The following is a 27,955-nucleotide window of genomic DNA, read 5'->3' on the forward strand; positions in this document are numbered from 1 at the left end:
GCTTCATTTGTGAGCCCCCCGTTCTCTCAGGAGACTTACCTCCTTTGAATTTTCATACACCAGGTCTCTGGGGGATATGTAGGTCTGGGAAACCAACCTCCACCTTCATCGTTGGTGGGGAGGAGGCTGTTGATGTTTGAGATCTCAGGCCCATCTATCCCCTCCACTCAGTTCCCCCCCAGGCGCCATCTGTACCCTTGGGCTTCTGGAAAACAGACAGCTCTGCTCCCCTCCAGCCCCCAACGCCTGCCTTCCTCTGCCCATGCTTGGACTTCTGGTGTCTACTCCAGGGCATTTGCTGAATAGAGCCTTGTTCTCTGCCGCCAGTGAGGCATACGGCAAGGGTAGCCCCATGGGCTGCTTTCATCCCTGGCTGCCAGGATGTCAGCCCTTGGTGCAGTACAAGCTCCCAGCTCAATGGACTTCTCGGAAAGCATTGAAGGGGGCCTGGAGTGCAGCGGGAATCAGGCTGTGTGCCCGCCCCTGACCATTATGTCTATGCCAAGGTGAGTCATTCAGTGGGCACAAGGAGGAGGTCCTGAGGGGGTTGGCCAGCTCAGCACTGCCAGACTTCCAGCTTACAGACCAGGCCTGGCTGCTTGCCTCTCCCAGCACTCAAGCCATTTAAGACCCCTGAGTTCCTGTCATAGCCACATCCTCTACTCCATACCAGGGACACGGTATTCGATTGAGCTTACAATGGGCTGCTTTGCTGAGGTTCCTTTAGTGAGTCCTACTATAGGGACAGGGAGAGCCCCTTAGGCTCCAGGCACATCTTCCCCAATCCTGAACAGTGGCACAGTAGGGGGGGGGGAGCTTGAGAGAGGTTCCCAGTGACCTTTAGACTGGACCTCATCGTGTCCCCTGGAATTCACTATGTGGATCAAGCAGGTATGGAATTCACAGAAATCCAATTGCCCCTTCGGGATTAAAGGCTTGTGTGACCACTTTCTGGCCCCAGTGACTTTCGAGACTCCTATGAGTTGGGAATGTGGAGAGCAGGGCACTTTAAAGGAAGAGCCTTACTAGAGATTAGCCTTTAACTCAGGACACATCTCAGTACAGGAGCGGCCTGTCTTTCCAGGTATAACAGAATGGGTCTGAAGGGAAAAGATGTGCTGAGGGCGGGAGAGGTTTGTCAGCAACGCTGGAGAATTCCTCCTGTATTACTCAGGGTTCTCTAGAGTCACAGAACGTATGGAATGTCTCTCTATACTGAGGGATTTTATTGTGATGACTCACAGTTTGTAAACCAACTAACCCAACAGTGGGCAGCTGTGAATGGGAAGTCCGAGAATCTAATAGTTGCTCAGTCCCACGAGGCTCGGTGTTTAAACTGGTCTTCTGCAGAAGTGGGTTCTAACAGGTAACTGCAAGCAGTCAAAACAAGAATGAATCTTCCTTCTTCCAATGTCCTATGTAGGCCTCCAGCTAAAGGTGTGGCCCAAGATTAGGGTGTGTACCACCATGCCATGTCATGCTTGCTTTGTCCCAGGCTGACCTTGAACTCAAGAGATCTCCTTGCCTCAGTCTCCTGGGATTAAAGGCATGTACTACCTTGCCTGGGCCTAAGTGTTTCATGGCCACTGTGCCTCAAGATCTCCATGCCAAGATCCAGGTCAGAAACTGTATCTCCCAGCCTCAAGATCTGGATCACAGGGCTGGAGAGATGGCTCAGTGAATAAGGGCACTGACTGCTCTTCCAGAGGTCCTGAGTTCAAATCCCAGCAACCACATGGTGGCTCACAACCATCTATAATGAGGTCTGATGCCCTCTTCTGGTGTGTCTGAAGACAGCTACAGTGTACTTATGTATAATAAATAAGTAAAAAAAAAAAAGATCTGGATCATAGGTGTGCCCTCCAATTCTGGATTGTCGTTCATTCCAGATATAGTCATTGAAAACCAGGAATAGCCACCACAGCTCCTGTGTGTGAACTTACTTCAGTGCCAGCTTAGGAGTTCTCCAGCCTCGGTCCTACAGCCCCCTCCCTGGAGTCCAGATGCAGGCCTAAGTCCCATTCTAACCCCACTGGGCTTTCAGATCCTTGCTACGCTCTCCCAAAGGTTCTCTGTGCGTAGAGACAAAAGAAAAGGCATTCCTGGTTGCAGTTGGTGTACAAACTTTCGTTATTAGTATTTTTATTACACACTCACTGTAGAGGAATCAGAAAACACATATAAGCAATATAAATATTTAATTAGCCATAATTTTGCCAAATGGAGATAAACACCGCCAGATTTTTCTACACATACAAATACATTTTTTTCAAAACAAGCCCATACTGCACCAATTATTTTGCAATTTGCTTTTCTTTCAACAATATGTTGCGAACATCTTTCTAAATCAATAAACACTTCCCTCTATCATCGTTTTAACAGCTGTATGGCTTTCCAGTCTCTGCTTTCATTTAACGAACCCTATTTTTGCACAGCCAACAATTGTAAGCCTCTAGCCAAGTTCCCAGCCCACGTCTCACCATACCCATGCGTGTCTGCCCCAGACAGGCACTTGGTAGGAGAACAGGCAGGCCCTCTGCCCTCCCAGTCGCCACTGCCATTCCCATCCTCCTAGCCTGGCTCAGGGCGTCATGCTCTGGCTTCCTACTTTTCAACTTTCCCAAGCAGAATTCTCCAACAACACGGCCTCAGGCCGAAGTCCAGCAGACTTTTAGACTCCACGGCAGGGTGCTGTCAACCCTGGTGACAGATGCTTGGATACCTCACCACAGAGCCCCGCAGCCAAGCTGAACTCTGCTTCAAGCCAGAGTGGGGTTAAGATGGCCTCCTGTGTCCCTCTCCCTGAAAAGCATCGGCGTCTCCTGGGACCATCCCACTTCTGGTCTCATCTCACATACACACAGTACCTGGTGTTTCCCACAGACACCAGTCTCACGAGTGGCCATGCAGTTTGAGTGTCACCTGCTGGCTCTGCTTGCACACTTGCCCTGCCCCGGGCAAGTACAGCGTGGTGGTGGGATCAAGACTGGCTGACCCCCATCCCATGGTGTTGCCTGAAGGAGGGGAATTGCAGCCCGGGGCCGCTAGATGGCAGTGCTCAGCTACCTAGGTCTGGCCACAGAAACCTGGTTGAAGGAACAGCTTTCCTAGTGGTTGGTGGTTTTTCTAAGGTTCCATCTTTGTATCCCGTGGTTGGTCATTCTGGTTTGACTTTGTTCTCCCTCTAGACTCGCCTCAGCTGTGGCAGTGCCCTCTTGAGGAGAAAGCGACACTTTGGTTACTGGGGGGCTGTGACGTTTTAGAAAACACCATCTCTGATTCTCCATCTCCGTGTCTGTGAAGTAAAGGCTCACCTTCCAAGAACATTGTGAGGATTGTTAGTGAGAGGCAGCCACAGCAGGCGCGGCTGAAAAACCAGAGCACTCATTTCAATACCGCCCCCTTCTTACCGAACATCAGTGTTTCTATGATGGGTTGGCTAGGAGGGGCAGGAACTGGATTGAATACAGGCTGCCAAGTCTTACTGCCTCTATTGGGAGTACGTGAGACCCTTCCAAGGAAGATCACAGAGGAGTGTGGATAGGACCAAGGTACAACGCTGGGTAAAGAGAGTAGGAGTCCGGGGTTGGGGATTTAGCTCAGTGGTAGAGCGCTTGCCTAGCAAGCTCAAGGCCCTGGGTTCTGTCCCCAACTCCGAAAAAAAGAAAAAAAGAAAACAAACAAACAAACAAAAAAAAAAAACAAACAAAAAAAAGAGAGTAGGAGTCCATGCCATTGTCTTCTCTGGCTGTTGGTGGCGCCAGGTCCCACAGGGGACATAGTTGTTATTTCTTTGTTGTTACTGTTGGTTTGTGAGACAGTCTTATATACCCCAGGTTGGCCTTAGACTTGCTATGTATGTAGTTAAGGATGACCTTGAACTTCTCATCCTCCTGCCTCCACCTCTTGAGTGCTGGGCTTCCTTGTATGCACCACCATACCTGGTTTACTCGATGCCCGGAAATGGAAGGCATCATGCATGGGAGAAAGCAGTGTCTATAACCACAGCCCAGCCCCACGGCTTTTTCAGTGGAGACTGAAGTAAGATGTTGTCCCCACTAACCCACTTTCTTGCCTCCATGACACTCAGTGGGCTCTGTTCTCACTCGCCTTCCCTAGACTCGAGGCTCTTAACTTCATCCAATTCCAGAAACTTTTGGTGTCCGGGTGTCCTGTGCAGCTCTGCCTGAGTCCTGCTGGGAAGGTGAACTGAGTCTTCCCCTATAGCTGGAGATTTCCCAATGCTAGAATCGGTCATCCCCTTCAGAGCAGGGTCTACTCCACCCAGACCAAGACGCCACAGGACAGGGCTAGCTTCTTCCAAACTGAAGCTTCTGCAGGTAAGGGCCGTCCACTTGGAATGGACCTGCCGCAGGCCAGGGACCATTCATCCTCCCACTTACAGCCTGTGTGGCGGACAGGTTCTGACTAGAAATCAGCTTCCGTGGCTGCGGAACGGTCTTAGGCTGGACTCCGGAATCCCTTTTTCTTCCTCCTTGGGCCCCGCCCCTTCCTCTTGTTGGAGACATTGGCTCATTTACGTCCACAGGTCCTGGGGCCAGGCAGCTGTGGCAGGGTTAATAAGCTCAGGCCCTTTCTCCCTCACCTTTCCCGGCCCCAGCCAGACCCACTCCAGCTTGTCCTTTACCGCCTAGTCTCTTACCCTGAGATCTGCTTTTAATTGCTTTCCCAGTCTGCTTTGCGCCTTCTCCGTACATTGCCTCCCCCACCCCTGCCCCCTTGGGTATCTCAGGGATGGTGAGAGGCAGGGACCAGATGTGGCCCTGTTGGGAGAAAAGGACTGATAGCTACCATTCCCAATCTAGCAGCCCTCCAAGTAGATAGGATGGACCAATGGATGGGGCTGTACTGAGCAGAGGAGAGGCATGAGGCTCAGTTGAAAACACACTGCTCTGCCAGAGGACCTGAGTTCAAGTCCCAGCCCCGCCATGGCAGCTCACAACTGTCTGTAACTCCTGTTCCAGAGGATCTGACATCCCCACGCAGCCAAAACTCCAGTGTATATGAAATAAAAACAGATAATCAGAAAACACAGCTCTCAGAATCCTGGGGGTGAATCTGGTGCCTTCCTCCCTCAACAGCATTCATCCCCAGCTGATCCCTCTTCACAGAGCGATGGCAAGCCAGCGTAGCAGCACGTGTCTTTGGCCAGCCTGGTCTACATAGTGAGTTCCAGGACAGACAGTGATACATAGAGAGAGACCCTGTCTCAAGCAAGCAAGCAAGCAAATACAAAAGAACTATGGAAGACCTGTTCTCATGACTTGGATTTTTTTTTTTAAGATTTATTTATTTATTTTCAGAGCTAAGGACCGAACCCAGGGCCTTACGCTTGCTAGGCAAGCACTCTACCACTGAGCTAAATCCTCAACCCTAAGATTTATTTATTTTATATGAGTACACTGTAGCTGTCTTCAGACACACCAGAAGAGGGCATCAGATCTCATTACAAATGGTTGTGAGCCACTATGTGGTTGCTGGGATTTGAACTCAGGACCTCTGGAAGAGCAGTCAGTGTCTTAACTGCTGAGCCATCTCTCTAGCCTCTCTTAGATTCTATCTGGAACCAGGATCCCCCAGGAGCCCAGAGCCATGCGGCCATTGCAAGGAGACTCTGGAGACAGGTGAGTGGGACTCTAGGGCAGAACTCATGGATTTGCTGTTGGGGAGATTCCCCAGGTTGGAAATCTGAGAAGGGAGCAAGCTGAAGGCTGCCTGCAGGGAAAACATAGAGGGTTTGTTTATCCCACAGATTGTGCTGTTTATCCCATCACGGGGATAGGTGCCAACACTCCTTCCACCACAAAGGTTTTCGACTCTTGGCCACAAACCTGATTTTGTGAACTGGGTAGACATGTATACTCCCATGTCAGGGCCAGATCTGAGCTTCTGGGGGGCAAGGGGGTAGCTGTAAGGGGTGTGTGGGGTGACGGAATTTCTAAATCCGCAGGAGCAGGGCTGGGATGATGCAGGGAGAGGCGAGTCTATGGTAGACAGGGAGGCATTGATTATCATGTCTTATGGATGACTCTATGAGAGAACAATCCAATTTCAGAGTCTCATCACCCATGCAAGTCAGACGGAGGCTGCATGTCAGTTTGCTGCCCTCCTGCAGTCCCAACTGCCTATGGCATGCAGGGCACCACACAGCAAGCTCTCAGCCTGACCTCCTGTGATTGAGGGCAGGAGCTGCATGTGCTTAGTTCCATCAGCCCAAAGTCTTTGTACATTTTATGGGTCACCCGAGAGCACACTTTGTACCACAGAGCCATAAATGTTTGTTGAGTGCACGGCTAGCTGCCGAGCATCCTTGTCAAGAGTGACCTCTCCCACTGTCAGGCTGCCCTGGACTGGGCAAACTTTACTTCACACAAGGGGCGTATGTGCAGAGCATGCCCTCCTGGCCCTGGTTACTGGTTGCCTTGCCCCAGGCCGGCTGCCTCTGCACTCAAAGGGCAGTAGTGATGATGAGAAGAGGTAATGTGTGTGAAGAGTCCAGGAAATGGAGAAGTTATCCCCTCTGAATGTAGCCGTCACTCAGCAAGGCTTCCTGAAGGGAAAGCACTGTGCCAAGCTGCCAGGGGACACTGATGTGCATCTGTGATGGCTTCGAGGGAGCCATGGTACACAGGGGAACAAACTCATTAAGACTAATTGGAGAGGCGGGAACCCTATGCCTGAGAAAGAGAAATGAGGTCTGTTCACTTCAAAAAGGAGGCAGTCCTGTGTTATGTAAAAACCAGAATGTGCGCTGGGCCCCAAACACCTGCTGTCCCGTGCAGACGGCTTGGGTGGAGGTGGTCCATTGTCTCTCTCGTCCTTTGCTGGGTTGGCATAAGCTCTGGGATACAGGCTTGAAGTGATAGCACAGGGATGCTTACCAACATGCTTTCCTTCGCTGTTCCAATAAAGGGTAGAACTGAGCGGCAGGGGGCTCAGGCAGGCAGAGGATCACTGTTCCCCAAAACAGCAAGAACTCCTCAGAGGCTGGCAGCATTATTTACACACTATTCACAATGTGCTAAATACCCTTAAAATGTTTGTTTTCAGGAGCAAGTTCAACACAAGCTCCTATAATTTTGTTTACACTATTAATTCACTCAGCCAACCATGTCTTCATGGAGAGAACAGAGATAACTATGTTGAATTGCTATGCGACCCAGTGAATGAAAGGAAGGCGGAGGGGTGGGGAGAGGAGCAGGCCGCACAGGACTCCAGCTGAGATTCACTTAGAGAGTTACCTCAGACTTGGGGACTAACTACCCAGAAGGCCACTCCTGACAGCAGAATGAGCCACCCCCCAAGATTATGGCATGTACTAGACATCCAAGTGAGATTCCTTTTAAATCCACCAGGGGCAAAGACCCTGAAATGAGGAAAATATTTGTGTGCAGGGAACATGTATGCCACAGAGTGTGTGTGTGTGTGTGTGTGTATGTGTGTGTGTTCAGAGAACAACTGTGGAGTGGGTTCTGGGATTGAACTTGGGTTGTCAGGCTGCAAACAAGAGCCTTTACCCGCCGAGCCAGCTCCCAGGCCCAGGGAGAGGACTTGCTGGAGTGAGGAACCCTGCACAGGCCCAAAACAAAGGCTGTAGGAGGCTGGGCAGGCATCTTTTTTTGGACTCTAAAGTTTCTTGGACCAGGGCTACAAGCGTGCTAAGCAAGCACCCTACCATTGAGCTACAGTCCTAGAAGTTCCCTGTTATTTTTTTCACATTATGTAGCAAAAGTCTTCTAACTCATGATCCTCCTGCTCTAGCTTCCCATGTGCTGGGATTCCAGGCATGTGTTACCACACCCAACTTGAAGTCTTAAAGGTAAGAAAGAAAAATCACTAACTTTTCAGAGTGTAGAAGGAAGAAGACACCAGAGATGGAGATGTTTATTAATTATTACAACAAAAAACTCTATACATCTATAGGCATACACCTATGTGTACACATAAATACATGTGAATATGGAGAAGCCAAAGATAAGAAGGACACCTAAATACCAACACAGCCAGCTAGCGTTTATACCCAAGGCTCTCTCCTTACGTTCTGGATGTACGCTGTGTTAGCACCAGGAGAGCTAAGCCGACAAGTCCTCTTGCCCTCACCCACCTTCACTATGCAGAGCCCTGTTGTCAGACATGAAGCTGAGAGGTGAAGACCAGAGCCCAGGAGTTCCCTGCTTGCATGGAGGCTTTGGGGATGAGCAAGCCTGACAGGATCCTTAGTATAGCCACAGGCTTAACACTCACAGAGGATACGTATATACCAAGAAGTCAAGTGTGACAGACTAATAAAAAAGGCACGTAGATGAGTAGCTGGGGAGGGCGGTAACAGAGTTAAGGCATGGTGGTGGTAATTGATTGCTCCCAGGTGAGGAAGGCAGGCCAGGGACTCTTGCCATTGGCAGCTCCAAGGACAAGAAAAGGCTGTTGGCAGATGAGAACAAGAGTGGATGCCAAGAGTCCCTCGTGGTCAGGACGCTCAGTTAACAGCACCTTGTCACCCCAATCAGTCCCTTATGACTTGATGGTCATCAAGGCAGTGGAGGCTCAAGGGTGGATCTGCGGACAAGTTAGACAGAGAGGGTCCAGAAAGACAAAGTGAGGCTCTGTCCCACAGCTCTGCCTCTCATCCTGTCCCCCTTCTCCCTCATGAGGATCCCTGAAATGCTTGAAAGTATTCCAGGCCCCACTTCCACCCGGGTCCCCATGTATCCTGCCCTCCACCCCATTTTCATCTGCCACCTCTGTCCAACGATGCCCGTCCCCAGTTCCAGTTACCTGGGACTGTGAAGGGTCGGTCTGGCTTCTTCAAGGTGCTACTGGGGAGGCGGGCAATGCAGCTGCGGCCTCGGGAGACTGAGGGCCTGAAGGAGGGACGGTGGGGAGCCAGGTGAGAAGGTCACAGGCATGCTCTGGACTCAGGTGTGTGTTGAAGGGGTTAGCTAGGCACTAAACCTTGAGGGCAGAAGCTAAACAGGTTTCAAGACCACGAGATAATGGGAGGCACAAGGAGGGCGAGATTTTTGGAATGAGGGGCACTCAAGGAAGCGGAGTCAAAGGAAATTTTCCAATCAGTGGTTAACCAACAAACAATGACTCTCTCGTGGATAGGGGGCTAAGGCCCACATCATCTCTGGGAAAATCCTGTGATAAAGACCAGAGAAATTCTAGCCGGAGAACTAAATGCTGGCCCTGTTTGCAATTTCTTGGCTGCTTTCTCTAAGGTGAAAACCGGTGGGGACCTGTACTCAGTTGGTGCCCCCTGCTCTAGAGCTTTCTTCCCACTGCCAACTCACCTCACAGTGCGCCTCTTCTTGCTGGCAGTGGTTGTAGGAAGAGAAGGCTTGCGGCCTTTCGTGGTGAATATGAAGACAGGTGCACTGTAGTGGCGGGAGAGACAGGTCAGGAGGGAACCAGAAATGCCACCCACCAGTCTCCTCTCTCCAGCTGCCTTGAGCTTGCAGACAGGAAGGTTGAACCAAATGACCTGAGGCTTCTTTCTGCTAAGAGGTGGGCTCTCTCCCTGCCTCTCTTAGCCCAGGCTGACAGGTGAGTGACAGCCCTGTTCTGGGAGAACATCCAGATGTCAGTTCCTTGTGCATCCCGGGAGCTGCAGTTCAAGCAATTTCACCCTTCCACCTGCCCGGCTCTGAGCTTGTTACTGAGAGCCGACTCAGGGGCATGGAAGGTATGGGGCTGTGGGGAGACAACCCGATGGCCTCTGCCTTACACGTCCAGGTCACCCTGCCACTTGTTAGTCCTGAACAGACAGCTGTTCCCTTCTCCATCGTGTAGTTAAGAGGGCAGAGCTAACAGCTGTCTTTGCACTAGAAAATACTAAATAAAGTTTTCCTTCCCTGGTGTCCTGCCTGTCCACTTTGGGCTTTTTGAGACAGGGTCTTGCTCTGTAGCTCTGGCTGTCCTGGAACTCATTATGTAGACCAGGCTGGCCTGGAACTCACAGAGATCTGACTGCTTTTGCCTCCCTAGTGCTGGGATCAAAGGTGTGTGCCGCTATGCTATTTCCTACTCTAGAGGCTGGGATAGAGAAAAATCTGGAGTACAAGTAGACAAAATAGGTATTTGTCTATGGAATACAAACTCAGAATAGGTCATGGAACCAAAACAGAGCATAAGAATAGAGGCTGGGCTCTCAATTCTGGATTCCCTGATGACCTTCCTAAGTGGAGGCCCCATTAGCCGCTCACAAGCATACCACAAACCAGCTCAGAGTTGGAGGGATAAGGCACAGGCACATGCTGCCTTACAAGTGCATACTCTCCTTCCTGGGTCTGGGTCCAAGGCTGACGAGTGACCCAAGAGGAGACAGATGGCAAATGTCTCTGCTCCAAGAATCAGACTACCTTCCACCTCCAGCAGATGTGGGAGCTGCCTGGAGACTCACCTGGGGAGGAACGGCTGGTCTGTGCCGTTCAGCTCCGGGGAAACTTTCTCCCAGTCAATAGGTTCGGGGAAGCTGGGTTTGGAGGGGGATTCCTCAGAGACATTAAAGGTGGTATTGAGGTCACGAGTGGGTAGGGTCAGAGGAGTGGAACAGTTCTGTAAGGCAGAAGGGCCCAGGGGTACCCGGCTTTTAATGACTGTGGCTGGGCAGACTCGGGAGGAGGGGGAGGGAGAAGAGGCCCTCTCTCCTTTGGGAGTTCTGGGCTCAGAGGATGGCTGGATCTTAGGCAGGGAGCCCCTCCTTAGGCAGGGGAGGAAGGACTGGCGTTGGCGCTTCATCTCCACACTGGGGGCTGGTAGGCTGCCTGGCTCTTCGAGGTTCAGTTTCCTTTTCTTCTCCTTGGTAGGCTTTTGGGACGTCTTATCTGAGGTGCAGTCAGGTGCCAGTGGGATCCCCAGAGTGTGTGTGAGGCCACTCAGTTGCTTTGCCATGGTCCGGGTCACTGGACCACAGTACCGTGAAGACTCTGAACAGAGAAAAGGAAAATGCTGGGATGAAACTGGGGCTGGCCAGAGAGAAAGAGGGGGATATAGCAGAGAATACAGGAGCAGACAGCAGAGGCACAAAGAGCCCTTAACACCTTGGTTCTCTTGGGCCTGTTTGTGCATAGAAAATCATGACCTTAGTTAGGCTCCTGCCTCCCACCACAGCATAAGCCAGCATGTGAGGTCCCAGTCCATACCCTGACTACAGGCAGGTCTGAGGCTGAGTGACAGGGGACACTCACTAGACTCTGAACACAGCTCCTGAGCTAGCGGGATCCCCCTGGCCAGACCAGGAGACCTGGGGCTCTCAGCCCCGTGCTCCATGCTCTCCTCAAGCACCAGCTGCTGCAGGGTCTCAAACTCTGAGATCATGTCAGGAGTCAGGAGATTGGCTGCCTGCAGCAGGGAGTACTGTCGCTGGGCTAGGCGTAGCACCCGGAGGGCCAACCTGGAACAGAGGATAGAGAGTTTACACGTTAACTCACTTAGACCAAGGGTAACCAGACAGTCTGTGTTGTACACTGTCCCATCACTCTAGATGTGACTGAGGGCACTGGGGTTCTTCCGCTAGCTCCCTCCTGCCTTGCCCCAGACTAGATCACTTGCTTCCCCCTCCTCCTGGCTATGCATGGGTCCTGCTCTGGCATAGCCTTAATGAAGGCCAACACCCCTACACCTATTGTGCATGCCCCACAACAAAGACAGTAACCTGGGAAATAGGGAAAGGGTGCCAAGTGACCTTGGTCTTGGGAGGTCTGAATTCCTCCTCAGCTCTGCCACTTTATAATGCTGTAGTCTTTAGGTCTCACGTGACCTAGACTGGCCTTGAACATGCTATACAGCTCAGGATGTCATTGAACTCCAGATCTACCCTCTGGTCTCTACCTCCTAATGCTAGAGTCACAGATGTGCGCCTCAGTCCTAGCTCAGTGCTGTGACTGAAGTTCATTTACCCTGAGGTAAGATAACATTTAAGAACCCAGATCCAGTCAGGCCTGCTCAAATCCCAGCTTAACGTGTCTGAGCGGCAAGATCTTGACTCACTGGCTAACTCAGTCTGCTAAACTTTAAAACAGGTGCTAACAAGCACAGTCACCTCAGAGGGCTGCTGGAAATAGTAACTAAGTGTTTATATTAATTCATTGGTTCTTTAAGACAGGGTTTCTCTGTGTAGCTCTGGCTGTCCTGGAACACACTCCATAGACCAGGCTGGTCTTGAACTCAGAGATCCACCTGCTTCTGTTTCCTGAGTGCTGGGATTACAGGTGTGCACCACATCTGGCTTTATTGTTGGTCGAGACAGGGGTTCCCCACATAACTCTGGTTGGTCTAGAACTCAGAGATTGCCTGTCTAGCCTTCTGAGTTCTAGGACTAAAGGTGTGTGCCATCATATCTGGCCGAGGTGACTTACTATACCTGCAGGATATTTAAAGAATGCCCATCGCACTAAACTATCATTCCTGTAAAATTATTTCTACTTTGTTGGAATATGGGGAGGTTAAGTAAGATAGGCTATGTTGACTGTGGCTTTGAGAAGACCCTTAAAAATGCACTTGGAGATGTGTTTTCCAGCAAATGGCAGGGATCCTGAAAAAGAGTGTGAAAACCAACACACATTTCACATGCACCACGGGTATGTGATTATCGATACTGTAAATTTAGATTCTCATAAAGAAAATTTCCTCCCTCTAAGGCATGCCTGTGATAAAAGAATAAACACAATTACCTTGGTAAGGATTATTCACGGCAAATGACTTATCCTCAGGTAACCACCTGTCTGGATTCTCTGGACCCTGCACTGCCCTCGGTCAGTGTGTGCTCAAGAAACACAAACTCATTTGGAAAAGCAGCCTCAAGGCCTTTGTGAAAGCAGGCAGGACATTAATTAAGGAGGACACAGCAAAAACTCTGTCTCTTTTTGAGCCACTGTTTATGAGGAAGATTTGAGCTCTTTAGAAAGAGTGGGCATCGGGAGAAATACACCAGCCTAGATATCAGATGACTGGGGTCTGACTGTCTTCACTGTGCCCTGGATAAAGGGTACAGCTCCCTTTGTGGACATGAGCTTTCAAATCAGGTTTCCAGCACACATAAGATAGAACAACTGTTTTGTCTGTCTGTGTATTAGACCTCAGCATAAGATTTCTTGTGACACCTTTAATCCCAGCATGGGAGACAGAGGCAGGTGGACCTGTGCGTTGAGGTCAGCGGAGTCTACATAGTGAGTTCCAGGACAGACAGGGCTGTGTAGAGATACTGTTGTCTCAAAACAACAAAACCAGACCAAACAAACAAACAAGACAAAAAAAAAAAAAAAAAAAAGAAAGATTTTACAACTAAAATAAGTCTTGAAAAACCACTGAATTGGAAAAAATTCTCAAATCTATTCAATGCCCTGGTGGTCCAAGTTCTAATCAAGTCAAAGAGAAATTTACTTTATCTGGTCAGAGCTTTTCCAGATGCAAAGGGCACCAAGACAGCCTGCAACAATTGATTCTTGAGACCCTGTGTCATATTTTATTAGTATTCCATCTCTAAGAACTTAGAGGGCATAAGAGTTGTGATTTTCAAATCACAGCCTAGAAGGAAGTAACTTGTCAGAGGCCACAAAGCCACAGGCAAAGCCAGAATGGTGACTGAGTAGCCTCTCTCTTTATAATGGGGGACACAGAGTCATCCATGGGAGCCAGTGGTTGGGAGGCCAACGGGACATCCCACCCATGTATCCCTGGTTCCTCAGGGTCCGGGGAGCTGGCAGCACGAGACAGATAATGAGCCTTTGATTATTCAGGCCGCAGCATTTTTGCTGAGTCGGGAACAGACACTCCCCGACAAGAAATAAAATTAAGCAGGCCCTTCTGTCCAGAAGCTTTAAATACACTGCCTAGTGTGAACCATGTTGGGGAGGGGAGAGTGGGGCTGGCAGCAGCAATGCTAAGTGGCCAGGGATTTGTGCACTGAGGCCATGGGAAAACTAGAGAAAACCTTCTGTGTGACCCAGAAGAAATGGTCCAAATCTTTCCTTCTTTGGCTTGGGGTGGAGGCTTTTATTTACTCCTGGGAAAAAGTAGCTACAATCTGTTGTTACGGATGCACAGGAAAAGCAGACTCACGGTTACCCCTCTTCCATGTAGGGCCAGGCTCCTCCTGGCTGAGGGCAGAGACTGGGAAGCCAGCTGCCAGCCCCAGCAGCCTGCCTTCTAGCTTAGTGCTTGCTGTCTGTCTGGGGGTTGGTAAGGTTTGTGGGGTAAGGTGGGGATGGAGGTGGGGGTGGTACTGTTTGCTTTTCTTGCTGTCTGATTGCTAGAAAACAGCATGGGGTAAAGGTGACAAAAGGAGTTAAAGCAGGCAGTGGTGCACGCTTTTAATCCCAGCACTCCAGAGACAGAGGCAGGAGAATCTCTGAGTTTGAGAGCAGCCTGGTCTACAGAGCAAGTTCCAGGACAGCCAGGGCTACACAGAGAAACCCTGTCTCCAAAAATCAGAAGAAAAGAAAAGAAGAGAAGAGAAGAGGAGAGGAGAGGAGAGGAGAGGAGAGGAGAGGAGAGGAGAGGAGAGGAGAGGAGAGGAGAGGAGAAAAGAAAAGAAGAGAAAAGAAAAGAAGACTTGACTGTCAGCTAAGCACCAGAACTTTCATGACAGTCTAAGCATCAGCTGTCACCCCAGGAGGCTGACCTGGACAAAGACACTTACTGTTTAGAGTGCTCTGCATCCAGTCTCTGTGGTGAGTGTTGGTTCATGCCTTGCTTTGCCTGCACAGTTGGACAAGGAGACCCTGGCAGGTTCGGCTCTGGCATCTGGGTTGGAAACTAAAGGAGGAGGAGGAAGAGGCAGTAATGGAGTAGCTAGGATGATCTCCTAAAATCCTTCCCCTAGGATGCTGACATGACTCAGAAGACCAAGAGCTTGCTACTAAGCCCAAAGACCTGGTTTCAATCCCTGGGACCCACATGGCAGAAGGAAAGGCCCAGCTCTCACAAATTATCCTGAGTTATAAATATGCACTACAGCACTGACACGCACAAATAAACAATCAAACAAACGTTCAAAAACCCTTCCCTCCTTTCTCCCAGCCACTTTCAGGCACCTAAGAATCTGACAGACTCAAGGCATGCATGGAGGAATTGCCTCCTTGATGTCCCATCAGCCCAAGTCTTTTTTTTTTTTTTTCTTTTTTTCAGAGCTGGGGACCGAACCCAGGGCCTTGCGCTTGCTAGGCAAGCGCTCTACCACTGAGCTAAATCCCCAACCCCCAAGTCTTTTTAAGGCCCACTCCCCACCCCGAGTGAGTCCTACCTGTTTGTCCTGGGGAGGCTGCTCCTGCTCTGGGGCATTTTCTTCCACAGTTCCCTGTCCCTGGGAGTCTGTTCCCAGGCTCTCCTCTTGAGGAGCGTCATACTTTGCATGGAACTCTGGGGCGCAGGACTGGCTGGAGTGCCCAGGCTGTAACGGGGAGCTAGAAAGGCTAAGGAAGAAATGAATTTTGAGAGGTTTAAGGGGGGTGGTGAACAAGGAGAGGCAGATTTTTTTGGTATCTGGGTGGCAGAGCCCATTTGCCACACGCGAGTGACAAATGTGTAGGCACCGGGAGTGGGAGCTGGCGGACTTAGTGGTTTAAGATAATGAGACCCAACCCCTTTGCCGACCTTCTCCTGATGAGGAGACGTTCATTCGTCTACTTGGGCTGGGATGGTAGTTGCCCATCTAGGTAACTTTTAGTTGCTGGGTCCTGGTGAGGAACCCTTTGTTTTAGGTCTTGAAACCATAGGCAAATATTCCTAGCTCACCAAGTGGCAAAAAAAGAATAGGGCTCATTCCTTCTGTAGGTGACTTGAAGGGTGGGGCAGGAAGGGACAGCCAAACTCACTTTTGTGGTATGCTCAACTTGGGGGGCTGTGGAGAACGCTGTTGCAGGGCCTGGGCTCCAGCCTCATATGTCTGGAGCTTCTCTCTCAGAGCAGCCACCTAAAACAACAGTACCCAGTCTACAGAACCCCAGGTGACCACAGAGGCCAGGGGTGGGTACAGAACCCCAGTAGGACTCCAAACTTCTGTGTCTTGCTCCCTGCCCCAGGTCTGGTTCCCAGAGCATGCCTCACCTCAGCCTGGAGCTGCTGGCAGATGGTGGCATACTGACTGATGTGATGGTCCAGGCTGATCACGTTGCTCTTCAGCTGAGATGGGGACAGAGGAGATTTGTTTATTCAAACAAATAATGGCCATCCCCATGATGGGGATAGGGAAGCCCACTCCCCCTCCCAAGTCAGCGATGTGATCACCCGGGGAACATACCAGAGGACTGTGGGCGGTCTGAGCCCTCTCTCTGACCCTAACACTCTAGCCAGGCAGAGGGCTGCTCTGGAGCAGCTCCAGGTAAGTGGAGTTCACTGCAGAGACAGGCAGGGGAGACCCGAATCCCTCTGCCTTTGGAGGAGTCAGTGTATATGGGCACTTATGCCACTTTTTGAACATAGGGCCTTGTTGCCTGTACCAAGTGTGGGCCATCCTACCTCAGTCTAGCTGCAGTGTTCCTCAGGACAGACTAACACTGACAAAGACATTCTGAGTACAGGGCACTTTCCCCACCTCCTGTGAGGTCGGGGGCTGCCTCCCCACTGGCACTCACCGTGAGTCTGATCTCCTTGGCCCGGTCAGCGTATTTGAGGGTGTTGTAAGTATCCTCATAGGTCAGGCTGGAAGGGCTGACCGCTGCAATCATCACAGTGCGGCAGTTGCCCCCGATGGAGTCCTTGAGCAGACGGGTCAGTTTGCTGTCTCGGTAGGGTACATGAGACTTGCGGCCCTGGTGGCAGTAAGTGCATAGCTGGGTTAGACTGCCCTGTCCTGGAGGGAAGGACCACTCGGGGTGCTGGGCAGGCTCTGTAGTACCTTCGCATCAGCCAGGGCATTGAGGACATTAATGAGTGCTAACAGAGAGCGGTTGATGTTGGCACCCTCCCGCAGACGCTCTCCTTTGGCATGGGTGCTAGATGCCCGCTCTGAGCCAGCCAGGTCAATCAAGCTCATCTTGGCTACTCGAAGGGCCTGGGTCAGTCCTGGAACCCGGTCCTGCTGCTTCACAAAGATCTGGGGAGCAGAGGGTGGGAGTGAGGGGTGTAGACATCCGAGCCCTGAGCTTTAGGCTGAGCACATGATGCTGCTCACCTGGAAAATGGCGTGAGACCGGGAAGATGTGGCGTTGGCATCTGTGGGGTGCTGTGTGCGGCTGCAGTTGCCTCTGGTCAGCATCTCGAGTAGCTGTTGGGCTGAGGCTGGCTACAGAAAAGATACCCAGGGAGGGTTATGTCTTACCACCAGGGCTTTTCTCCTGGCAGGAAGGCTGCTCTTCAGAGCCTGTCACACTCTACCACCATTACTGCCACCCCCACCCCCAATCACCTCCACAGTATCCAGGAGATTCCCAAGCTACATTTGAGAGAACCCCAGAGGACCAATGGAGTGGATGGCTACACCTGGGGCCCAGTGAATACCTGGTGGAAAGAAAGTCCCGATACCACAACGCCCTTATCAGGGTCCTCTCGGATGGTGAGGGGTCCTTTGGGCTCCAGGAGGTCATAGATCTGCTCGTTATACACCTTAGGAAAAAGGACAAGAGGAAGAGACCTGAGGAAGATCATCCTCCCTGGGATAGCAACACAGAGAGCAGGCACACTGGGGTGAGGAGGGCCAGACTCAGTAGAACTGACGTTGAGCCATCAACCCTGGAGTGGTACTGTGCAGGCAACGTCAGATGACAAGAGCAGGAAGGACAGGTTTCTTTTTCACATGGTCTCTCACTGGGCTACACCTGTGTTCCCAGAAGCCTCTGCCCCACCCCCCCTACCCCCGTCAGGTATTCTGAGAACGAAGCAGCCTTACCTCCAGGTAACTGATGAGCACCTCGAACTGCTTTTCTTCCTGGCAGGCTTCAAGACGCCGGTACAGTTCCATGGTGGTCAGGTACATGATGCCAGGGTCTCCCTCCCTTCCCAGCATGGTGTGTGTCTTCCCAGCCCCAGTGGCTCCATAGGCAAACACTATAGAGGACAGAACGCAGAACAGGGTGGCAGCAGGGCCCAATCTTCCCTGACTAGCGCTGTCCCAGCACATTTCCACCAAGCTCGACCTTCCCAAGTCCCTTTCCCCTGCTGCCTATGACCACAGTCTCAAGGTTTCGGCCTTTGTACCCCTCAGCGCTCAAGTTTAGCCTATGGATTGGTGGTCAGCAGTATCTACACTGGAGTTGAGAACTATCACTTCCTTCTCTATGCTGTGGCTGTCTTCTGATGGAGGTCCACAGTTCTTGCACAACACACTCACACACCCATACACACACACACGCACGCACGCACGCACGCACGCACGCACGCACGCACGCACGCACGCGATTTTATGATCAGTGTTTCTTCTCTCTAGAGTGTTGTAAGCATCAAGAGTTCCACTAACTAACTGGCTACTGTAGACTAAGGACCCAGTGGAATGCCTTGTGTGGTCAAGTGAATGAATGGAGCCCACCCCCAAAAGTAGAGAGATCAGAAGATAAATGGAACCCTTTTCTCGGAAAGAAACTGAGAGGCATGCCAGAAACTACCCAGCAGGCAGTTCTCACCTGAGCAGTTGTAACCCTGGAGAAAGCTGTCAAGGATGTTGTGTGTAGTGTGCTGGAACACATCCTGTTGAGTGGCCACCTCACTGAAGACCCGGTCAAAGACAAATGTCAGGTCTTTGCCCTTCTTCTTGGGGCCACTGAGGGAGCCACTCCATTTTAGGCCAGGAAATCCCCCATCACACTCCTCGGGGTCAAACACCAGCATCCGCTCATCTACCACCTGAATCACAGGCCGACGCTGACTCTCTAGTTCCTTAGGGGTGGGAGGCCTCACCCGCACGACCACCCGAACCACGCTGTCTTCCACAGCCATCACCATGGCAACACCTGTGCAGAGACGAGAAGACCACACCAACTCAAGAGTATGCTTCAGTATTGAAGGGCCTTCCCCCCCACTTTCCTAGTAGCCGATGTCCACTCTACTTTGTCCTCCAGAAAACAAGACATCAGTAGCAGAATCAATTATTAATACATATCTTAATACATACTACATACTTGAAATAACATTTCTGTCAAATTCGAATGGCTTTGTTTCCAAAGGTCTTTTACTGGACTTCCTATATTTTCCACTAAGCCATTTGGTTATAGGGCCAGTGAGATGGCTCAGCAGGTAAAGGTGCTTGCTGCCAAGCCTAATGGCATAAGTTCAATCCCCAGGACTCCTGCAAGTTTTTGTCTGACCCAACACATGCTGTGTGGCATGGGCCGCTTATGAGGAATAAACTGTAATAAACAATGTGCCTATACTCACACTCCTACCATACTTTTCCTATTGTTAAAACACACTTTAGATCTAGTAGCAAGACTCCTTCACTGGATTTTTTTCATAACTTTGTTAGTTATTCCCAGGCAATTGCTGTGCTGTTTGATTTTTTTAAGAAATGCTATTGGCAACACCCTGGGTATGAAAAAATATAATCCCAGATACAGAAAAGGATGAGCAGGAAGGCCATGAGTTCAGGACCTGCCTGGGCTACAGGGTTGGGTCCTGGCCCAGGTAAGTAACAATGTTGAAGCCAAGTTTGTATGAAGCTCGGGCTTCTATGGTAGTACCAAGAGGGAAATAAAAGAGAAATAAGGGCTGGAGAGATGGCTCAGTGGTTAAGAGCACTGACTGCTTTTCCTACAGGTCCTGAGTTCAATTCCCAGCAACCACACGATGGCTCACAACCATCTGTAATGGGACCCGATGCCCTCTTTGGGAGTGTCTGAGGACAGCAACTGTGTACTCATATCTCATATCCATAAAATAAAAAAATAAATCTTTAAAAAAAAAGGTAAACATTGGGCTGGAGAGATGGCTCAGTGGTTAAGAGCCCTGACTGCTCTTCCAGAGGTCCTGAGTTCAATTCCCAGCAACCACATGGTGGCTCACAACCATCTGTAATGAGATCCGATCCCCTCTTCTGGTGTGTCTGAAGACAGCTATAGTGTACTTATATATAATAAATAAATAAATCTTTTTTTAAAAAAAGAGAGAGAATAAATTGGAAGTTGGAGAGTAGCTTAATGGAACACTTATACTAGCATAATTGAGGCCTTGGGTTTGATTCCCCCTGGGCCGCTAAATACATATCTAAATACATAAGAAAAAACTGTCCTTTTCCCCTCAAAAATAATCCTGATATTACTACAGCTGAAATTACACCAAATTTACATACATATTGACTCTTTTAGGCTGGGTGGGATGGTGACAGCTTTAATCCTAGCACTTGGAAGGCAGAGGAGGATTTGTATGAGTTCCAGTGTAGCCAAGGCTACCTAGCTAGACCTAGTCTCAAAAAAATCAAAATCTCCTAAACAAGCATTTCAGGCAAAAGTGTGGTTATAGTCCTCATTTTATATTCCTGGTATTATGTAATTACACTCTCAAATATTATGTGTATGTACGCATGTGGATACTGTATGTGAGGCCAGAAGAGGGCATTAGATGATAGGTGCAAGTCCCCCTAGGTTGGCGTTGGGTATCAAATTCTGGTCCCCTGAGAAAACAGTAAATGTTTTCAATTGCTGATCCATCCCTTAGCCCCAGAATTACTGTTACTATATTACTAAGCCATTCATTACTAGGCCATCTCTCCAGCCCATCTATTATTTCAAATACAGTTGTTATTAGAAAGCTATAGAGCTTTCAGCACCTTCTGATAATGCTTATGTGTCTTCTCTTCCTGGGGCACATTACTGGCTATTACTGGTATGAAAGTAACCATGGGGGTAAAACCTGCCTTAATTTAGTAAAACTTGCAACATTTTTGTTTTTCTTTTGTTTGAGACAGGGTCTCAAGTAGCTCAGGCTAGCTACAAACTTACTAAGTAGCAGTGATCTTGAACTACTACTGCTCCTCTTGCCTCTAGCTCCCAACTGCATGCCACTAGACACAGTAAGGACAGAGGATTGTAGTTTGCAATTTTCAGGTGGCTTTTTTCCCTTTATGTAGTGATTTTTATTTTATGATATATATATATTTTTTTTTTTTTTGGTTCTTTTTTTTTTCGGAGCTGGGGACCGGACCCAGGGCCTTGCGCTTCCTAGGTAAGCGCTCTATGATATATTTTTTGAGATAGGTTTTTTTTGTTTGTTTGTTTTTTGTTTTTAAACTATACAGCTAAGGCTAGCCTTGAACTCTTGATCTTCCTGCCTGCCTACTTCCCAAGTGCTGGGATTGATTACAGGAATGACCTGCCACTCTGGCTTACATTTCAATGGTCAAATATGTCTGTTCTATGTCTATTCTTTCCTTTTATGGCTTTTTGGGTTTTTTTGAGAATATCCTGTCACACATGCTGGCCCTGAACTCAGTATGCTCAGGATGGTCCCGAACCCTGATCTTCAGCCTTTACTTCCCACATGCAGGAATTACAGGTGTGTACCACCATGACCAAGTATTTTTATGACTTCTATGGTTAAGATGATTGGTTTTTTTTTTGGGGGGGGGGCGGTGCTGGACTGGGGAGGCAGAGGCAGGTTAGATCTGTTCTTTATGGAGATCAAATTGTGAACAGTGAAGTTTTTAAAGATTTATTTATTTATTATATATAAGTACACTGTAGCTGTCTTCAGACAGACCAGAAGAGGGCATCAGATCTCATTACAGATGGTTGTGAGCCACCATGTGGTTGCTGGGATTTGAACTCAGGACCTCTGGAAGAACAGTCAGTGCTCTTAACCACTGAGCCATCTCTCCAGCCCAACAGTGAAGTTTTTAAATTTGTTCTTTCCAACCAGCAAGCAATTATCTCAAGACCATTTATTGAAGACAACTTCTTTCCCACCTATTTCAAATGGAAAAAAAATTTTTTAGAGTCATGAGTTTATTTGTGGGCTTCGGTCCGCAATTGCTGCTTTCCTGGCGCACACACCCCTGTCGTCGGTCCTCTGTAACGTGTCTCCTTGTGCTTTCTCTTGGTTATTCTCGGACATCTTGCCTTGTATATGAGTTTAGAATTCTCTGGTAATGCTCCATGAAGAAAATCCTACTAAGATTTTAATTTGGATTATTTTTAATTTATAGGTTAATATGAGAAGATTTCGTGTCTTTATGATACAGAAGCTTCCCACCTAGGACCTGCTGTCTCTTTCCACGCATTTACAACTTTATAATCTTCAGTAAAATTTCATAATTTCCCTCTCATGAGTATCGCACATTCTTGATTAGGTTTATTACTAGTTATTACACAGTCCCTGTTATACTGTGAATAGACACCTTTTAAAATTGCATTTTCAAAACCATATCTTGACAGAATATAGACAGGAAAGCTTTGAATATCTGGATGCATAACCAGATCTGCCCAGAATGCCAAATGTTCTTATTAGTTCTAATAGACTGCCATTGATTCTCTTAGGCCTTTCAATTAAATGATAATATAGTTTGCAAACGACGACAGTTGCTTTCTATTTTCAGCTCGTCTGTATTTAGTTGCCTAGTTCCCACTGCCCGGTAGGGATGTAGGAATGGGTACTTGGTGAAATGGTTACACTGTGTCTCTCCCTGAATCTGTTGATACACAGGGTAATACAACAGATTTCCCAGTGTTAATCTAGTAATAATTCCAGGGGCTTCCAGCCTGTAGTCATTTGGTATTCCTTCATATCTCTGTGTCTGTCTATTTCTCCTTTGAGCAAGCTACCAAATGTAGGGGCAGAGTTTTTGGAATGTGTGCAGGAGTCAGTTTAGGCCAGCTCTTGGGCCATATTAACATGGGGGAAGGAATAGGAGCTGTTCCTGAGGGATATAAACAGATGAATGCTTTCCCAATAAAGGTTATATCTGCTGATCAGTCATAATGAAGTATAATGAAGCAAAGGAAAGTGAGCTTTCTGCTGAATAGTCTGGCCAACCTCTTGGGGATTCATAGGGAACGAGGCAGAAGTGAGTCCATTTGAAACTCTTGTTCTTTCATGAACTCCTTAACTTCTTCCCAGCACCAAACAAGGAAAGATACGAACCAACACTAATCCTTTTATGTGTGTCTAATTCAGTTTTCATCCCAGCAATCAGATTGTCATAATGAACACATTAGCGAGGTGCTCATTCTATCAAGGTCTGTTCAAGGCAGCTCACACACATTATCACCCCTTATCTCCACCGCAACCCCACAAGATGGTTAGTATTATCACACTCATTTTTCAGTGAGAAAATTGAGACAAAGAGGGTTAAGCAACTTGCCCAAGGTTCCAATACTAGTGAGTGATGGAGCGCCAGTTCCAACCCAGGCAGTCTGACCGCAGAGCCTTCTGTTCTGTCTGATAATGATATTATTATATATTATGCTCTGATGGTCACATGACTTTAATAGTCCCTTTGTTTAAATAATGACTATTATAATCCCTTTTATGGGACTGGATTATATGTTTTGACTCTACCTCATTTTCAACACTCAAGAGTTCCCTTTTCTCTTCACACTCCCTGGAGACCTGCTTCTCTGTGGGAACATAAAGGCAGAGCATGCTTAGGTCTACACTGGCTGCTCCCCCAGCAGTCCCTGAGGCTGAGGAGAGAGTTCTGGCTGTGGAGGAGCCACAGAGCAGCCTAACATTCTAAGCAGGAAATTAAAAAGGGCACTGGCAAGGAGTACGCATAACCTTTACAGCTCTCCTCTCCCGCCTCCCGAGGGCCAGAGAGGCCAGTCTGTTTGCCTAATGAGATGTTCTCTTTCTTCCCAAGACAGTGCTGAGGGCATCAGGTGCAGAATGTAAGGTAACTCGGTATGGGTGCCCCAGTAATGCCTGGATCCTGGTCTGTGTTCTGCATCTGACTAGTGGGGAGGTCTCTCCCTGAGCCACACAAGCCCATCAATGTCATATCACTTTGAGAGCCAGTGAGAGCAGCTACCAATCTGCTCCCACCCCAGGGGGATGGGGAGATTAATGAGAGAGCGTTTGTCAAGTTTGCTTTGATCCTCCCTTGGAAAGAGCATTTCAGCCCAAAGTACAAGGGAGATGATTCTTTAATAAGATCTTCAGGGTTCGCAGGCAGCCACACTCAAGTCCTATTTCTAACCCTGGGCAGCTCGTTAAAACCCAGAGGCTACTGGGCTGTGAGCTAGGGCCAAGAAGCCAAGATCCAGATGTTTTAGGGGTGGTTTCTTTTGCCCACCCTGGTAGATCAACCTCTGAAGGCCCTGCAGGGAGAATTGCTGAGGACTTGTGGGGATCCCCCTGCAGACAGTGAGAGCTGAGACAGAGGGGAAGGAAGGAGTTCTCCCACAGTACCGCTACAGGGGCAGCTTAAAGCCCCTTCACTGATTTTAATCATCCCTCATACACTTGTGTCTTGTCTTACACACTCACCCCTAGCATTTGGGGGCCTTTTCCAGCATGCAGCAGATGCTGACTAATACTTGTCCTATGAATGAATATGGGCCAGAGAAGAACAGAGACTTAGCCCAAAAGCCTAAAAATAAATATCATAGCTAACATTTACAGAGTGCTTCACTGAGTGTATCCATCCACATGGTCAGCACTCTATGTTGAATGCTTTACAAACAGCTTCTTTTAGCTTTCCCAACAATCCCATTCTGGAAGAATTGTTGCACGGTTGTGGAACAAAGGTAACCCATCAAACTGATGGTAAGCAAGGCTAGAAGCTAAGCTCACACTGAGACACTACTCCATCCTGACACTAGTTCTGCCCGTAGGTCAATTTAGTAGGTTTTTGCCCAGCTTCTGGGTTTTGTGTGTCCCTCACCTTGGTGTCCATAGAAGAGTGTTACCATAACTGGTCCCTCCTTGTTTTTGAAATAGAATATCATCCACAGGCTATGCTTTTTCTATCCAGGCTGGGTGTTGCAGATGTCCTAATGCTAGGCTCTAACAGTTCTGTCCATTCCTTTCTTTCCATTTTCCATTTTCTTTTCTAGATATACAGCTCAGGTTGGCCTTGAGATCCTGGTGGCTCTGCCTCCCAAGTGCTGGGACCGTACACACACGCCACCGCCATGCCTGCTTTGCTTATTCCCTGTCTTATAAACTGTGATTTGTTTTTTCTTGTCTTATCATTCTGGCTAGGGATCCCAATACAATATTGGCTGACAGCACAACAGTGAGCAGTCTTGCCTCTTTACTGGTTCACAGGGAGGCTCTCTGTTATTTCATGCTTTGTTGGTTTCTGGTATCTGTCTCCATTCCCTGGTTACCCTGACTGAACATTGGCAGTGCAGAGGATTGAACTTAGGACCTTGAACACGCTAGATTCTGGTTCCTGAGGTTTTATTTGAAGTTTTTACAAGTACACCTGTGAAAAGGGTAGACTTGTAATTTCAATCATATTCAAAGTAAAATCTAGACTCTTTTTTTTTTCGGAGCTGGGGATCGAACCCAGGGCCTTGCGCTTCCTAGGCAAGCGCTCTACCACTGAGCTAAATCCCCAACCCCAAAATCTAGACTCTTAAGATGGAGTAAAAGGTTTGTTTTTCTAAATGACCTGTAAATGAATTCAGTGGATTTTTTTGTTTGTTTGTTTTCATTTGTGTGAAGGTAAATTTTAAGTTAATTTAATCACCTTGTTGGCCTTAGATCAACTTAAAATTTCTAGAGCTTCCCTTTTTGGGGGGGGGGGCTGTGTTGGGGGTGCTAAGAACTAAACTCAGTCCTCAGTGCACATCAGGGAAGCATTAGCCACTAGCTCACATGCCCAGCTCCATGCCAGCTCTGTCTTAATTATAATTATGAAGTTCTATTTAACTGAATTCAGTGTATTTTTTTTAATTTCCAAATGTGAATTTAATTTTTTCATTTGTATTTGTGGGGAGGTGGGTTATTTCGAAACTGTCTCACTCTGACTGGCTTTAAACTCAGAGATCTTTCTCTGCCTCTCAGGTGCTGGGATTATAGAAGTGTCTTACCATGCCTGGCTTGTATTTACAACTTAAGTGCTTGTGGATAGAGAACATAGTTTATACAATATTATGATAATTACAGTGGATGTGTCACTAGATAGAAGCTTTACAAATGTCTCTCATAATATGATACTTTTAGGCTTTTTTTAAAAAAGGATTGGGCTGGGAATGTATCCTTGGTAGAGTGTTCAGGGTCTTGGGTTTGAGCTTTAGAACTTGCAAAGAAAAAAAAAAAAGTACAAATGGAGCTAGATAGATAACATAAAAACAAAGTAATGGAGACTGAGACGTCTCAAAATCCTGACTGGCTTGGGGTGTAGTTCCATAATGAAATAGGCAGGGAAGAAATAGGATAGAGACATTGCCCTGGATGCTATTAACAACGAAATGCTCATTCACAAAAGTAAAATTATATATGTTCTCCCGGGTCAAGCTTGACTATACTCTGCCTCCGTTTCCCAATTGCGCAAATTGTAATATTTTTATTATCTGTCTCATCAGGTTTTTATTAAGCTTGAGTGCGAGTGGGTTTTTTAAGTGCTCAACAAATATTAGACATAGCGAGAAAAGTTATATGATACAGCATTTCCCTATGATGCACAGAACCAACGAAACCAACACAACCCATTATTTTAAGTTCTTTGGCACAAATTAGGACGTGTCACGACAGAAGCTCAAATGTCCAAAGCTTAAAGAATCGATCATCCTGGTACTAACAGAGGCCTGATTTTCTTTCAAGCACGCGAGTGTTTCTGAGAGCCCCAGTAATCAAGATGCCTCCCTCCGTACACACACAGCCGCGCAATCAGCTCTGACAGGAGTGGAGAGGAGCCTGGCTTTCCCATTCTCTCAAGCCGGGCGGGCGTCCCAGCTCTCCAGGTCTGACCTGTAGAAAGACCCAATTCCACCTCCCACGCGAGGAGGGGTAGCTGCTGCGGAGTGGAGTGCACCTTTCAAAGGGCCTAGTATACATGAGAGGATCCAATGTGGGCCCCGGACCGTGGGACGCAGGGATCAAGATCGGCTACATGCTCGGTGTAAAGGAAGTGCCCTCCTACTGGTCCCTGACCTGCCCAAACAAGTGCTGATTCAGGCTCCAGCCGATTGCGGCGGGCCGGCGCATAAGACGGCTCCGCACCGAGCCCGCGGGGTCGCCCCACCGTGGATCAAAGCTTACCTTTCGTCGGTTCCCGCCGCTGGTGTTGCGGGTCGCTTACGCGTCCCTCCGCCTCCGACAGGGGAGCCCTCAGACTCAAGAGAGTGCGTCCCGACACTCGATCCCACCGAACCAACCTTCTTCCGGCGCGGCGCGTTCAAACTAGCCGGTCCACCCATCCGCGCTTCCCATTGGTCATCGCCGAGCTCGCTGATTGGCTGTTTCCTAAGTAACAAAGCTGGCCTGAGGTGCGCTTGCGCACTAGTTCTCTTGCTTGTTGGGGGTTTCTTTGGCGAAATCAAACTAGACTTGAGAATTGCCGCCAGAAACCAGTAAATAGTGGTGAAACGAAGCGCCCCGCCCAGTCTCTATGGTTTGTGGGCTGAGTTCAGCATCGGTTACAGCGACCACACATTCGACAGAATTTTAAACCTGCTTTTGTGGCCCAAATAGGCACTCTCTTCTTCAGAGTGGCTCATGCTTTAATCACATCACGCAGAAGGCAAAGGTTGGCGAATCTATGTGAGTCCGAAGCCCGCCAGCCTCCACGTAGAAAGTTCCTGGCCAGCCAGAGCTACATGAGACCTTTACTTGATCTCTATTTTCAGTAAACTGATCTCACGGTGGCACTGTGAACAGGTCTGGGGCATGTAAGGGTGGTAAAATTTCCTCCACCACAACTGTGAACAAGCTAGTAGAGTCATTTAATACTTGACTCAAATTCTTTATTCACCGCACTTAGTTTAGTGAGGACAAAACAACAAAATTACATGAAGTTGGGGTTAGTACAAAGCAACAGGAACACTGAATATTCTTGCCTTCTCTGTCTCCAAAAGGAAACAGTTGTTTAATGATAGCTTCCTGGTTAAGCGTGCCCTCCTCT

At 48.6% G+C, this 27,955-nt stretch overlaps 1 protein-coding gene across 3 annotated transcripts; it reads right to left on the bottom strand.

Moving 5' to 3' along the window:
* Nucleotides 1-7,862: 7,862 nt before the first annotated feature.
* Nucleotides 7,863-27,236, bottom strand: Kif18b (kinesin family member 18B). 3 transcript variants are annotated; one of them, NM_001440171.1, is given in 16 exon segments: nt 7,863-8,577; nt 8,797-8,882; nt 9,315-9,398; nt 10,424-10,949; nt 11,211-11,416; nt 14,663-14,778; nt 15,266-15,434; nt 15,837-15,934; nt 16,069-16,143; nt 16,596-16,772; nt 16,859-17,056; nt 17,135-17,245; nt 17,461-17,565; nt 17,849-18,006; nt 18,579-18,905; nt 27,094-27,236. In NM_001440171.1, coding segments are annotated over 15 exon segments (2,481 nt in total). In that variant the 5' UTR covers nt 18,898-18,905; nt 27,094-27,236; the 3' UTR covers nt 7,863-8,524.
* Nucleotides 27,237-27,955: the final 719 nt, after the last annotated feature.

The sequence above is a fragment of the Rattus norvegicus genome, chromosome 10 (genome assembly GCF_021556685.1).
Source record: "Rattus norvegicus strain SHRSP/BbbUtx chromosome 10, alternate assembly SHRSP_T2T, whole genome shotgun sequence".
NCBI lineage: Eukaryota > Metazoa > Chordata > Mammalia > Rodentia > Muridae > Rattus > Rattus norvegicus.